Genomic DNA, 16,205 nt, shown 5'->3' with positions numbered 1-16,205 from the left:
ACGAAGACCAACACCCATTCATGATAAAAACTCTCAACAAAATAGGAATAGAAGGGAAATTACTCAACATAATTAAGGGCACTTATACAAACCCAACAGCCAACATCATGCTAAATGGAAAGAGTTTGAAAGCATTCCCTTCAGAATGGGAACCAGACAAGGATGCCCTTTATCACCACTCTTATTCAACATTGTGCTGGAGGGCCTAGCCAGAGCAATTAGGCTAGAAAAAGAAATAAAAGGTATCTAAACTGGTAGGGAGGAAATAGAAGTATCCCTATTTGCAGATGATATGATCTTATACACAGAAAACACCAAAGAATCTACAAGAAAACTACTGGCACTAACAGAAGATTTCAGCAAACTATCAGGATATAAGGTAAACATACAAAAATCAGTTGGATTCCTCTACACCAACAAAGAGAACTTCAAAGAGGAAATCACCAAATCAATACCATTTACAATAGCCCCCAAGAAGATAAAATATTTATGAATAAATCTAACCAGAGATGTAAAAGACCTATACAATGAAAACTATAAGACACTACTGCAAGAAACCAAGAGACTTACATGAGTGGAAAAACATACCTTGTTCACGGATAGGAAGACTCAACATTGTGAAAATGTCAATTCTACCCAAAGCCATCTACATATACAGTGCAATCCTGATCCAAATTCCTATGGCATTTTTTAATGAGATGGAGAAACAAATCACCAACTTCATTTGGAAAGGGAAGAGGCCCCGGATAAGTAAAGCATTACTGAAGAAGGAGAACAAAGTGGGAGGCCTCACACTACCTGATTTTAGAACCTATTACACCACGATGGTAGTCAAAACAGCCTGGTACTGGTACAACAACAGATACATAGACCAATGGAACAGAATTGAGAATGCAGACATAAATTCATCCACCTATGAGCAGCTGATATTTGACAAAGGCCCAAAGTCCATTAATTGGGGGAAAGACAGTCTCTTTAACACATGGTGCTGGCATAACTGGATATCCATCTGCAAAAAACTGAAATAAGACCCATACCTCACACCATGCACAAAAACTAACTCAAAATGGATCAAAGACCTAAATATAAAATTGAAAACGATAAAGATCATGGTAGAAAAAATAGGGACAACGCTAGGAGCTCTATACATGGCATAAACAATACAAACCATAAGTAACAAAGCACAAACATCAGAAAACTAGCTAACTCGGAGCTCCTAAAAATCAAACACTTATGCTCATCAAAAGACTTCACCAAAAGAGTCAAAAGACAACCTACAGACTAGGAAAAAATTTTTGGCTGTGACAAATCCGATCAGCATCTAATCTCTAAAATCTACAAGATACTGCAAAACTTCAACCACAAAAAAAAAAATAACCCAATTAAAAAATGGGCAAAGGATATGAACAGGCATTTCACCAAAGAAGACATTCAGGCGGCTAACAGACACATGAGGAAATGCTCACGATCATTAGCCATTAGAGAAATGCAAATCAAAACTGCAATGAGATACCATCTCATCCCAACAAGGCTAGCATTAATCCAAAAAACACAAAATAATAAATGTTGGAGAGGTTGTGGAGAGACTAGAAGACTCATACAGTGTTGGTGGGAATGTAAAATGGTACAACCACTTTGGAAATCGATTTGGTGCTTCCTTAAAAACCTAGAAATAGAAATACCATTCGATCCAGCAATCCTCCTCCTTGGAATACATCCTAGAGAAAGAAGAGCCATCACACAAATAGATACATGCACACCCATGTTCACTGCAGTACTGTTCATGATAGCAAAAAGATGTAAACAACCTAGGTGCCTATCAACAGAAGAAATGATAAACAAATTATTGTATATCCACACAGTGGACTACTATGCAACGATAAAGAACAATGATGAAGCCGTGAAACATCTTATAATATGGAGAAAGCTGGAGGTCATTATGCTGAGTGAATTCAGTCAGTCACAAAAGGACAAATATTATATAAGACCACTATCATAAGAAGTCAAGAAAAGGTTTAAACACAGAAGAAAACAGTTTTTGACAGTTACAAGGGTGGGGAGGGAGGGTGAAGGTTATTCACTGACTAGATAGTAAACAAGAATTATCTTAGGTGAAGGGAAGGACAGTACACACTACAGGGAAGTCAGCCCAACTGGACTAAACCAAAGCTAAGAAGTTTCCTGAATATAACCAAACACTTTGAGTGACAGAGTAGCAGGGGTGGGGGTCTGGGGACCATGGTTTCAGGGGACATCTAGGTCAACTGGCATAACGAAGTTCATTAAGAAAATGTTCTGCATCCTACTTTGGTGAGTGGCAGCTGGGGTCTTAAAAGCTTGGAAGCGGCCATCTAAGATGCATCAATTGGCCCCAACCACCTGGAGCAAAGGAGAAGAACACCAAAATCAGAAGGAAAGCATTAGCCCAGGAGACAGAAAGGGCCACATAGACCAGAGACTGCATCAGCTTGAGACCAGAAGAACAAGATGGTGCCCGGCTACCACCAATGACTACCCTGACAGGTAACACAACAGAGAGTCCCTGACGGAGCAGGAGAAAAGAAGCGTGCAGAACTCAAATTCTGGTAAAAATACCAGACTTAAGGGTTTGATTGAGATTGGAGGGACCCGGGAAGACACGGCCCCCAGACTCTCTGTTAGCCCAAAACTAAAACCATTCCCAAGGCCAGCTCTTCAGACAAAGATTAGACTGGACTATGGGACATAAAATGATACTCATGAAGCGTGTGCTTCTTAGGTCAAGTAGATACGTGAGACTAAATGGGCAGCTCCTGTCTGGAGGCGAGATGAGAAGGCAGAGAGGGTCAGGAGCTGGTTGAATGGACACGGGAAATCAGGAAGGAGGAGTGTGCTGTCACAGTATAGGGAGAGCAACTAGGGTCACATAACAATGTATCTAAATTTTTGTATGAGAGACTAACTTGAACTGTAAACTTTCACTTAAAGTACAACAATAAAATAAAAAAGAAAATGTTCTGCATCCCCACCCCACCCCCAGAAAAAGGTGAAGTTCATTTTAGGCATGTTCCGACCTGCCTTGTTATGTAATCCCAGCTTCACCGGCCCCAGGCCACACCAATCTGGTGCAAAACTCCTTTTAATGTTCAAAGATTAAAAACAGCCCCAAGACTCAATGCTCAGGCAGCTGAGATCCTGAAGGATCAGAGAAATGTTCAAACCTCGTTTTAAGCCTAAGAAAAAACAGACAGGAAAAGGAAGAGCTTCCCCATCCCTTGTCCCTGCCCCAAGCACGCCCGCAGTGCTGAATGTTAGCAGGTTTCTGCAGGCTGCTCTCCTTCGCTCAGCCTGGTAGAGGGCGCCTGGCCGTGATGCCTACAGCCCCAGTCGCCCTATTGTAACAAGTGCCAGGACCGAGGCAGCCAGCAGGGGGTGTGAGCTACTACCTGGGCCCCTTAGAGGTGGTTCCAGTTAGCCGGGATTTCTCCCTGCCCGCACCTGACCACGGGTTGGCAAACTTCAGTTCTTGGGCCAAATCCAGCCCACTGCCTGTTTCTGTATGGCCCATGGGCTAAGAATGGGTTTTATATTTTTCAATGGTTGAAAGAAAACCAAAAGATGAATACTAGTTAGTGACATGTGCAAAGTACGTGAACTTCAGATTTCACAGTCCATGAATAAAACGTTAGTGGAACACAGCCATGCTGGTTCGTTTATGTACTGGCTATGGCTGCCTTCATGTGACAAGAGTTACGTGGCCGTGACAAGGGCCGCCTGACCTGCAAAGCCTGAAATGTTTACTATCTGGCCCTTTACAGAAAGCGTTTGGTAACCCCGGCTGCCAGGCTCCAACCCCAGAGAGCTGGGTCCCCCCTCTGCTGCCAGTGGCCCACCCCAGAAGAACTCGGGATGAATGGCCTAGCTTGAGAGGCACAGCCTGCCCTTCTCCTTCTGCATGTCCAGGGCAGCCTGTTCCTAGACCCCATGGTCCCTGGGGGCCCCAGAACCCCAGATCTGGACCCAGACAAACCTGCCACACCTCTTACACAAGCCCCTTCTAAGCGAGGGCCCAGCTTCTCCCACCTTCCCTAAGCCTCGCTGCCTCCCACTTCCCCAGCCTGGGCTTCCCTTCGCGCTAAGCATGCCGGGGCGGTGGTGAGAAGCAGTTTCCTTGCCAACCACGCCCAGATGGCAACTAGTTACAGTGAGTGTATGCTTAGAATTTTAAAAGGACATTTTGTATTTACAAACGGTTATTTCAAATGTCAACACTTTTTTTTTTTTTTTAAATCGTACTTATTACTGCTGACTAAACAACATACAAAATATTTCGGCTTACTCTGGTAAACTAAAATTGAATGGCTCTCTCTGCCAGCCCCCCAGTCCTTTGAGGGGTATGGAGATGCTGACACTGGCCTCAACGAGGTGTGGGAAGGAGGAGCAGAGGCTACATCTGTCCCGGTCCCCAGTGTGGAGACCCCGTGTCCCAGGGCCAGCTTAGGAATTCTCAAAAATCCACCTGTGACTAACTGGTAGCTCTCATTTCTGGGCCTAGCACTGGAGAGCTAAAAAGATCATGAGGCATGTCAGTGGCCGGTCACGATGACACCAAGCAGAATTAACAGGACACAGGACAGTTCTGAGAGGCCACCTCTGCCCGGCAGCCTGCGGAATGACATTCCTGCCCCCACTGACTTCTTTATTTGCAAACCACACAGCTAATCCTATTTCTCCCAGCTAATGACAAGTTCCTTGAGAAAAGTGAACACCCCACATCCTTTCAACCTGGTACATACTCACTGTTTGCCAAATTAAAAAATACAGATCCTTAACAGAGAGGAGACCAAACAGAATAAATGTAGAGACAAACCACATGTCACTTCTCTAAATGTGTCCTTACTTGCTCCTTTTCTACGTTTTCCGATCCTAACTTGTCCTCCCATCACTGCACGCCAAGTACAACTCTCCATCTTTGTGGGAGCTACTGTCTGTCTCCTGGAATCAAAGTCAGTATTGACCAATACTTCCTAAGTGTCACATTCTTGTACCTTCATCTTGAGAAGCAGGGTTTACTAGAAATAGGAACAGTCAAAACATATTCAGGTCTTTTATAAATAGTTATCTCGCCTGGGCTTAAACCCATTATGCACTATGGTAATAGGCATCAGAAAAAGAGACGGGGTTGGAAAGATGTGTTATCAATACGCAGAACCAAACACACTGACATCGAGTTGATTCTGACTCACAGCAACTCTTTAGGACAGGGTAGAACTACCCCATAGGGTTTCCAAGGCTGTACATCTTTACGGAAGCCGACTGCCACATCTTTCTCCAGAGAGCGGCTGGTGGGTTAGAATCGCTGACCTTCCAGTTAGCAGCCAAGCCCTTAACCATTGTGCCACCAGGGCTCCTCATTATCAATACAGAGAGCATATAAAGGCTGCCCCAGGGCTTCCCTGGTGGTGCTGCCACTCCAACATTCTTCACCTCAGCCCAAAGGAATGTGAGGAGTATTTGTTTACAAGAAACAAGATGGGAGCAAGCTGGGCCAACTGAACAGGAAGGCAAGGTCATTTTCAGCCCGAGTTGTGTTCAACATGGCCGTCTCCTTCCTGAGACCCAAGAACAGGAGCTGCAATGCGATGGATAGCTTTCAGGTGGCCTTTCTTGTCACTGTCTTCAACTCTCACTCAACTGACTGGGTGGGACTGTGCAAATAAGGTGCTTGTGGCCCACCAAGGGGACTGGTCAGTATTGCTATCCTGCTAGGCTTAAAACGAGCCATCCCAGAGGCGGGAAAGAGGATCTCACCACCACCAAGAAAGAAGAACCAGGAGTAGAGCGTATCCTTTGGATCCGAGACCCCTGAGCTGAGAAGCTCCTGGAATCAGAAGACCAAGAGAAAAAGAGAGAGGTGGTAAGAATGAAGACAGCAAGAAGACTGAGAAAGAGAGAGAGAGCTATGACACTGAAGACAGCAAGAAGACAGAAAGAGAGAGAGAGCTAGGACACTGAAGACAGCAAGAAGACGAGAGAGAGAGAGAGCTAGGACACTGAAGACAGCAAGAAGACAGAGAGAGAGAGAGAGCTAGGACACTGAAGACAGCAAGAAGACAGAGAGAGAAAGAGAGCTAGGACACTGAAGACAGCAAGAAGACAGAGAGAGAGAGCTAGGACACTGAAGACAGCAAGAAGACAGAGAGAGAGAGAGCTAGGACACTGAAGACAGCAAGAAGCGGTGGCAGAGAAACGATGGCAGGAGAGACTGGCAGGAGACGGTGCATAATCTTGAGTACGGTCTGTGAGTTCTGCGTGGCCACTGCAATGAATTGTCGAACTCAGCAGAGGAGTAGAGAGAGCTGTGAGAGGGATGGTTGGTGTCAGAATTGGTAAAGACGGTGGAGAGAGGAGGCCTGTCTGCCCTCCGCCTCACAGGAATCAGCTTTGGGCTGTTGATCTTGATTCTCCTTCCGCCTTGGGAAGTCAGAGGAGGTCAGATGCTACGGCTGCCATGCCTTTTTTTCAGGAGCCTTGTTTCCAAACAAAGATGAAGACAATAGCAACCTCTCGTTGAAGTGGCAAATGTTTTGTGTTTTATATATACTTACAATTAAAAAAAAAAAAACAAAGGCAACACCCTTATAACCACACATTTCCATTTACTGACCTTCAAAAGCCATTCTCCAGTCTAAAAAAGAGAGATGACTACATGTAGCTAAAATGCCAACCCCTGATCCAAAAGATGGCACCTTTCCCCAAATGTCTGCATCACTGGGGTCCTACAGACCAAATCTGACCTGCAAATAAGGTCTGCTTGGTTGCCTAAGTTGTTTTTTTTTTTAATTTGATTTAGCTGGCAATATCCTGGGAGATTTCACATGGAGAGCTAGGTCCCCTGATTCTCTGGTAACTAGCAAATCCACGTGGCAATCCCCAGTTGGAGCTAACAATCGCCCTCTTTAGACAGCACGAGCTCTCTAGTTTTTGTCCCCCCCAGTGTCTTATACCCTGCTGACTTGACTCATTTACGTTGTCTGCCTGCCCTTTATATCCATTTACATCTGCTTTTCTGCTTATGCAAATTCCCCCACTCAACCCCTCCCCAAACGCCCCCGTCACAGGCTTCACAGCATCCAGTGCAGTAAGGGCCCAGCTAGAGCTAGACAGAATCCCTGGAACCCATGACGTGTGTACCCACCCAGTGTTGGTCTTTCCAACACTGAGAACCTTCCTGATAGATCAAAGCTCTACTACTGGATGAACACAGTTCCCAACTGTGGATTCCGTCCTTTAGTTCTCATTCTTTTCCCATTATTGACCCAATCTGCCCAGTTCTGTGTTCTTTTTGGAGACCCTGAGGTAGGAGACTTCTCAGACTCTCCCACAGCTTGGACAAACCATCAGTAAAGAGAACTCAATTCTCCATTATAAGCCCTGACGCAAGTTTCTTCAACTCATCACAGCCGGCTCTTCTGGAGGCTGGTCCTCGGGAGAAGTTAGCAGAGTTACCAACGGCATCTTCGTCTCCATTATGGAAAACGAAGAGTTCAGGAGCCGAACCGCCTGACATCTTCACTGTGCTCCCAGGTGGCCTGCTTCGTCACCTCCTGTGTGATCCTGACTGGGCATCTCTAAGCCCAGGCGGCTCAGGGAACGCACAAAGAAGTGAGGGAGCTTGCAGACCAAGCTGAGGTCCTCCTTCCCGGGCCCCAGGGCAGGCAGGATCAGCTGCCGGGCATGCAGGTGAAGAGGGATGTGGCGCGCCTTGGACTGCGGCAGCCCCAGCTTCTTCAGGGTGCCAGCAGACAGCTTCTACACAGAGAAAAGATGGACCCTTGAGAGCAATGCCAACGGTTCATCCTTGACCAACATGCAGGGTCAGAAGACTTCCACTGATGGGGGTGGTGCCCTGGAAGATACAGCAATGGCTACCCCCCTTTAGGGCATATCTAGGGTTCAGAGGCCAGATAAGAGGAAAACTACCACACCAGGAAGGGTCTCACAGGCCAGTGCTCTGGCTTTCCAGGAGAAGGCGCTATAACCAAACCAATGGATGAAGCAGATTCCACCGTGGTTTGTTAGAAGTAGCGTGAAAGGCTGATTTTAGCCCTTAGAAAGCCTCCCCCCACTGCCACAGTCCCCAACAAACGAAGTACTGAGGTTTTCCTAACAGATCCCACAGTTCCAGGGAAACGGTGACCAGCTGCTTCCGCATTTCTCCAGAAGCTAGATAACCAATTCGGTTAGCCTGTCTGAAGAACCACTTCGCGGTCTTAACAAAACCCCCAAAGCTCCCCCTCTTGTTTTGTTGCCTGTTGGAACAAACCAATATTACCTGGGGGGCCAACCTATTCCAGTCTGAGTACTTGTGGTCACCGAGGACTGGACAGTCTAATCCGAAAGACAGGTGAACTCGAAGCTGATGTTTGACCCCTAAAACAAACAAAAATCAAAGGAAAAGAACATTTATGAGGAGCCACAGAAACAACACCGCCGCTGATATCTGCTTCTGGTCATATTACATCGAAGCATAATAAAGTGGAAAAACCCCAGACACAGTACGGCATAAAGAATAACATAACAAACTACAAGCTATGTAGCACCACCACCTAGCTTAAGAAATGAACATTATTCTGTCAAAGGCTCCTAAGCACCCGCCCCCGCCACATTCTGTCTTTCCACCATCGATAACCGTTATCCTAAACTTGGTCTCTATTAATGCCATGACTTTATATAATGATAATGGTAAAGAGTATTGCTTTGCACATTTTTAAATAAATGTGATCAAACTGTTCGTATTCTTCTGCTACCTGTTTTTAACGGTTGTCCCTGTTGGCACCTCCAGTCTTGGATTAACACCAGAAACACTCTCAAAACAAGTCAACTGCACTCCCAGCCCACCCAAAATACCAGTGCTCAGGACAAGGGCAGAGCCCCGCATGAGGCCCTGGACAGAGCTGGGGAGTACCAGGCTTCTGGCACCCCACTGCAGGCCGGTGGCCATCTCACCGGTAACAGGCTGGAGCTCCAAGAGGGCGGAGGACAGAGTGCTGCTTAGCACCCGGTACTGAGTCACAGCAATGTGTGCATTCCGGCTGCTACGCACTTTGACCATTTTCCCGTTGTCCATGCGGTAGCTTGGGGACAGCGTCATCTGAAGCCAGAGACATCCGATGTGACTCCAAAGGAAGAGCAGAAAACCCACCCCTCCAGGAGGCAGCCCACCCACCTTGCGGTGCTGCTGCTGGCCTTGCACCTCCTTCTCCATGATGGGGATGTCGACAACGCCTGCTGAGGGCACGGGGACGTGTACGGTGACGGCCCTGGCGGTGACACAGATCTGCGCGTTAGCCACCGCGGTAAAGGGTAGAGCTTCTTGGATTTGGCCACTTAGAGGATCAAATGCTGGACCTTCGGCACTAAATGTGGTTAGTTCTTAAGATCAATGGGTCCCAAATGACTCTCTCGGTAAAGTGCTTAGCCTGACAACTTGACACTGTCCTTACAAGCGTATCCTTTTTACTACAAAAAGTAACACGTTGATTGCAAAATAACAGCGGGGCGGGGGGGGGGGATGACACCAGAAAAACAAACAAAAAAGTTATATTAATAACTTGCTCTTGCATTCTAGCCTTTAAAAATGGATGTGTATATTTCAAAATAAAAATAGGATGACAGGGTTTTGCAACCTCTTTTTTTTAATACTAAAAACTGGTAGGTCCTGCTGGCATACTGAATCGATGAACACATGAATAAATGGATGGATGGACTCAATGACAAACTTCCAGGACCACCTCTGCTCTATGTGCCAGGAAGGAACGGAGCCCAGAGAAGTCACAGGAACCACATCACCATTCATAACTCATTCCGCATCACTTTGGACTGAGGTCTCCGTGTCATCACATCACAGACAGGTAAAAGGCTATGTTTAATCTGTCCTTCAATTTAAGCCTCCTTCAGGTCAACCATGCCAGAGTTCTCCTGGTACCTACTGGCCTGTCACTGAATCACTGACCAAGGGGGGAACAGCCACCCAGGTACAGTAGTTCACACCCCGGACACCTCACTTCACATTAACAGCATCCGTCAGTTTGGGCTGCTATCTGACACATTTTGCCATACTCAAACTGAGCCGTAGCTGCTAGATTACCCTTCCCAACGACACAGCACTGCTCCCCCAGCACCTTCGGTCAGTAAATAGTCACAGAATGCGTGAGGCACTGATTTAGGAAGGTGCTAGCGCCATGAAGTTGAACAAGACAACAATCCCTGCCCTCAAAGAATTCACAGTCCAGCCAGAAGATTCACACATGGAACTACAATAAACAGTCCTCTACTCTAAGTCATCAAATGCTGACTGATTGCCTACCGTGTTCTGCTTCCAACTTCACTTCCTGCACCTGGTACTTTAGAGGGCTCCAGCCTACCTTTCCAGCACTTTCTCCCACCCCCCGACTCCAGACTGGACCGTGTGCCTGACTCCTTCACTCATGCCGCTCCCACCACCTATAGCCATTTCCTCATCTCCCCATCAGATCCCACTCACTCACCCAGATGCGGTCAATGACGGCAACTCCCCCACAAAGCCCGATAATGAGAATGGTTACCAATGCCAAACTTTCACGCACAATTTCCCCAAAGATAACACTTCACTTTTCTAGTCTTACACTTTGATTACTTGTGAACATAGTAATAATTTCTTTTTTTTATTTCTTGAGCTCTTACTGTGAGCCAGGTACTGTGTTGAACATGTCTCATGCATTATCTCATTTAACTCCATCAACCCTATTAAGGAGCGCTGGTTGCACAGCGGTTAAAGCGCTTGGCTGCAAACTGGACGGTCAGCGGTTCGAACCCATCAGCCCGCTCCATGGGAGAAAGATGCGGCAGTTTGCTTTCATAAAGATTTACAGCGTTAGAAACCCCACGGGGCAGCTCTACTCTGTCGTATAGGGTTGCTATGAGTCGGAATCAACTTGATAGCACTGGGTTTGGTTTTGGGATCAACCCTATTACTCCCATTTTTCACAGGAAGAAAATGAAGCTTAGAGAAGTTCAATAACTTGTCCAAGGTCCCACAGTTGGTAAATGGTATAGCTGAGAGTTGAACGCAGATCTAGTTGGGCTCTTAGCTAGTATGCTAAACTTCATCTAGTGTCCTACATCTCTACTTATAGTGGTTCTTAGGCTTGATTGTACTTCAGAATCATTTGTGGAGCTTTTTAAAAATATAGATGCCCAACCCCTATACTCTTCACCAGATTTATGAAGCAGAACCTCTGTGGACGGGTCTTAAGCATACAGATTTTTCAAAAGTTCCCCAGATAACAAAATACCTGTAAAATCTGTAATGCAAATAGAACTAGTATCCAAAATATAAAATAAACATCTACAAATAAAAAATAGAAAATAACAAGCCAGTAGACAAAATAGTCAATTCCCAGAAAGAGAAATTCAAATGGCCAATAAACACAAAAAGCAGCCAATATCACTAGTACGTGGGAAATGGGAAGTAAAATATCATCTTTTATCCATCAGAGTGGCAAAACTTTTAAAACAAGTAACTATAACAAAAGTCCTCTGTAATAACACAGACCAAAGTTTATTAGTGGTCACCAGAGATGGGAGGAAGGGGAAAGTAGGAGCCATTGTTTAGGAAGCAGTGAATATTTGTTTACGGTGATAAGAAATTTGACAATTGTCATGGATTGAATTATGTCCCCCCAGAAAATGTGTGTATCACTTTGGCTGGGCCTTGATTCCTGGTACTGTGTGATTTTCCTGTATGTTGTAAATCCTGCCTCTATGATGTTAATGAGAGAGGATGGGCAGCAGTTGTGTTAGTAAGGCAGGACTCGATCTACAAGATTGGATTGTGTCCTGAGGCAATCTCTTGAGATATAAAAGAGAGAAGTGAGCAGAGAGACCAGGGGACCTCATACCACCAAGAAAGCAGCGCCGGGAGCAGAGCGTGTCCTTTGGACCAGGGTCCCTGCTCCGAGAAGCTCCTAGTCTGGGGGAAGAGTGATGAGAAGCCCGAGAGAGAGAAAGCCTTCCCCTGGAGCTGACACCCTGAATTGGACTTTTAGCCTACTTTACTGTAAGGAAATAAACGTCTCTTTGTTAAAACCATCCACTTGTGGTATTTCTGTTACAGCAGCACTAGATGACTCAGACAGCAATGATTACGGGTGATAGCTGCACGTGATTAATGCTGAATTGGCAAATGTTGTGCTCTATGTATTTTTACAACAACAAGCAAGAATGCATTGGTCAGGCATATGGGCAGGTGGGCACTCAACACTAGTGGGAAAGTAAATCGATATAATCTTTTTGGAGAGCAATTTGGGTGGTAACCACTAAAATTTTAAATGTGCATGCCCTTCAACCCAGGCATTCCATTTGTAAGGATTTATCCTAAGGTCACTTTCATACTCTTTGTAGTATGAGAAACGGGAGTTTACCTGAACATCCATCAATAAGGAGCTAGGCAGATAAATTATGATGTATCTATACAATGGACTACCACAGAGCCATTAAAATGAACAATACAAAGTGCTTCAAAATATGTATTGTCCAACTGGGAAAAGCAGGTTGCAAAACAGTGTGCAAAATACGGTGCCATACAATAATATGCTTATACACACCCAGTATAATTCTGGAAGTTTACACAAGACACTGCTCACAGTGATTGCTTCTGGGGAAGAAACGTGAGTGGATGGGGAGCAAAAATAGACGGTTTCTTGTTTGTTCATGTATTTGCTTCCTACTATAAAAACTGAAGTAGATCTGTATGTACTGACACGGAAAGATCCTCAGAACGTAAGAGCTGCGGGAAAAGAAAGTACAATGTACATTGTACTATGCGACACGTATACAGGCAGACTCCGGATTACCAACAATTTCCATTCTTTCACAAGCCTGTCTTTAAGTCGAATTTGTACGTAAGTCGGAACAGTGAGGTACAGTTCATATTTAACTTGTCAGTCAAATGTCTTAGTATGTAGTATATAGGGTGCCTTTCTATGCATAAAAACATTAAAGAAACACTTCCAGATACACTAAGACATCTTTACCATCATAATACAGTAATAATAATGTTTCGATGTGCATCGCAAAGTAGCACCCGTTTTTATTACGAACCATTATACGTACCTCGAATTTTTAGTATAATAGGCTCTACAGGGGTTGGTTCATAACTACAAGTTGTATGTTAAGTCAGACGTTCATAAACTGGGAACTGCCTGTAAACAAACGCATGTACAGACACACTGTACATAACAGACTTGCACGTAAACGCGCTGAGTAAGGATCAGAAGAATTAAAACCAAACTGCTAACAGCGGCTGCTACCTCAAAGGAACGAGAAGGGGAAAGGGGTGAATTCTCCAGGGGTCTTTTGCTTTATGTGCTTTTTAACCATAGGAATAAAATCATATCATTTGTATAATTAATTTTGATGTACAACCAGAATGAAGAACCATGAACCACTATTCTATCAGACTGTAATATTCTAAGTGCCAAAGCTGTTTCGTAGCCTTTTAATATCCACACAGGTATAAATCATATTATCACTTGTATAATTAATTTTGATGTACAACCAGAATGAAGAACCATGAACCACTATTCTATCAGACTGTAATATTCTAAGTGCCAAAGCTGTTTCGTAGCCTTTTAATATCCACACAGGTATAAATCATATTATCACTTGTATAATTAATTTTGATGTACAACCAGAATGAAGAACCATGAACCACTATTCTATCAGACTGTAATATTCTAAGTGCCAAAGCTGTTTCGTAGCCTTTTAATATCCGCACAGGTCCGAGCACAGTGCCTTCTATTACTCGGCTGGATGAATGGATGAACAGATGAAAAGGGATGCCTTTGTTCATGCCACCTCTACCACCATCTGTGGGACGCATACCAGTACTTCTTGGCCACCTGACGGGTTTTAAACAACTGCTGGACTCGATGGGCCACTTCCTTCTCCCAAGCCAACACCATCACGCCCGTAGTTTCCTTGTCCAGCCGGTGACACAGATGCAGGGGCTCTGCCTTGTGGCCACGCAGCATCTTTGCCAGGACGGGCAGTACATCACTGATGCAGAGCTGGACGCCAGGGCCACCTAAGGGAAAAGCCAGCGGTTTGAGTGGCCAGGAAAAGATCCCACCAATGAATTGTACTTGGGGACAAAAAGTTCTTTCTGGATTGCTAATGTTTTCTAGAGCCTTGCAACTTGAAGTGTGATCCAGGTACTAGCAGCATTGGTATGCTCAGAAAGCTTGCTAGAAATATAGAGTCTCAGGCCCCCGACCCACTCTACTAAATTAGAACCTGCATTTTATAACAAGATGCCCAGGTGATTCACAAGCACACTAAAGCTTGAGAAGCACTGTCCTTACACATACTTAAAAGAAAATCTACTCATATACTCACCCTAAAACCAGCAATCGAAATGAGGAGGTCTGATATTTCACTATACAAGCAGAGGCTTGAGAATTCGGAAGTAAACCCTAGTAAAAAAATGCAAGACCACAGGCCCTCCTAAAGCATTAGAGAAGAGTGGATAAAAGGATAGCTTTGTGGTTAGACATTTCTGGTTCTGCTCTATGTATGCTCCCAGCTAGCCAGATTACTTAATCTCTCCCACCTTCAGTTTTCTGATCCATAAAATGTTAATATCTAGATAAGAACTACCTCATGGGGTAGGTGAAGGCAAGAAGCTGTTGTGGAGATGAAGAGAAAAATTTAATTCTTTGTCTTTATGCTCAACCTTCTCCATACCTCCCCAAAAGGCATTCCCCTTTTCTATCTAAGATATGCCTTTTTTCTCTGAAGAACTCTTTCACCAACGTATTTTTAAATATCAATCTTTCTCTGACTCACCCCACCTATCTCTGACAACTGCATTCAACATTTATTCAGAAACATTTGAGTGTCGATTAAGTTCCAGACACTGGGGTTTTATGGCATATATTCCACAGATTTGTTTTTTCTCATCGAGTATTTCCTCTCTCCTAGTTTTGATGGAAAAAATCACCTGAAGACAAGGGCCACGCAGCTTTTGTAGTCTCTATAACACTCACTGAGGGCGTCTACAGAGTATTCCATGAATCCCTGTTGACTGCCAGGATGTCTTGAAGTGCCATGGGCAGTGCATGAAATTCAACAGTTACAACCGATTTTGGAAAGTGGGTTCTGTCTTATTTATCCGCGTTCTCAGTAGTGCTTTATATAGGCAATTGCTCCATACAGGTTTAACCAATTCTGAATGCAAGGGTGGGAGAGCCCCACAAGGAACATACCCGGGCTGCCCCTAGTTATGGCAGAAAGCAGCAGCAGCAGCCCCCCTCCCTTTCCCATCTAGTCCTTACCATGCACCGGGACACCGTAGGGCTTATTGATAACCACAAGGTCCTTGTCCTGGTGGAGAATCCCTCGGCTCAGTGCCTTAGCAAGCACGTTGGGGTGGACTCGCTGCAGCTGCTGTGTGAACCGAACTAGTTCTCGCACCCTCCGCTGAACAGGGTTTGTGGGCACCTGGGTGGGAGAAGACGCGGTGGGGAATGCTTGGTAAAAGACTTCAATAAAGAGAGAGTGAGAGTCTGGGTAGGGAAGGACTATTTTTGCCTTAAACTCGCTCTTTGCTCGAGTAGTTTGAGAACAGCGTGCGTGTCTGTCTCACCGGAGTATCTGCTTGATGCTCAAGACCTGCCCGGCAGGAGTCAAAGACCCAGCCCACAGGAAGATACCGTACCTCTCATGCCCCCTCCGCTTTCTCTCCTTTCTCCCACCACACGTCCACATTTACTTGACATCTGTCAGAGGATCCTCCTACCTCACTCCCCGCCGGGAAAACCAGTGAGCGTATTGTCTCTCGAGCGTTGTGGTCCCTTCTGGACTCACCGGCTCCTTCTTTTGTTCCTGTTTCTGGGCTCGGAGCCTCTCCGCTAATCGCTGGGCATCCAGGGGCCTAGAGGCAGCGGCGGCGGTACAAAACGGCTTTGAGACGAGAAGGAAGAGATTCCCCACACGCTGGCCCGTACCCCAGACCCAGAGGCCCGGCACGCTACAAGTGGGCGCCGCCATCTTGTCAAGCGGGGCGGGGCGAACCCAGACCACGTGAAGAGGTTAAGCGAGGGAGGGGATGGGAGGGCGTCGTGGTTACGTGGGGAACGGGGCGGAGCATGGGGAGAGTCACGTGGGAAACGGGGCGGAGCATG

The 16,205-nt window shown here is 45.6% G+C and overlaps 1 protein-coding gene across 1 annotated transcript; it reads right to left on the bottom strand.

The window, feature by feature from the left end:
- Positions 1-6,576: 6,576 nt before the first annotated feature.
- On the bottom strand, positions 6,577-16,105 carry RPUSD4 (RNA pseudouridine synthase D4). Its single transcript, XM_004379343.2, has 7 exons — positions 15,889-16,105; positions 15,357-15,522; positions 13,906-14,107; positions 9,209-9,302; positions 8,989-9,133; positions 8,315-8,412; positions 6,577-7,791 (listed from the first exon to the last, which is right to left on the bottom strand). Exons 1-7 carry the CDS (start codon positions 16,069-16,071, stop codon positions 7,552-7,554), a joined length of 1,128 nt encoding a protein of 375 aa, XP_004379400.1. The 5' UTR covers positions 16,072-16,105; the 3' UTR covers positions 6,577-7,551.
- Between the last annotated feature and the right edge of the window lie 100 nt (positions 16,106-16,205).

This window comes from Trichechus manatus, unplaced genomic scaffold (genome assembly GCF_000243295.1).
Source record: "Trichechus manatus latirostris isolate Lorelei unplaced genomic scaffold, TriManLat1.0 scaffold00064, whole genome shotgun sequence".
Classification (NCBI taxonomy): Eukaryota; Metazoa; Chordata; class Mammalia; order Sirenia; family Trichechidae; genus Trichechus; species Trichechus manatus.
Note: the sequence above shows the minus strand (reverse complement) of the source record. Positions and strands in the feature narration are given on the sequence as shown.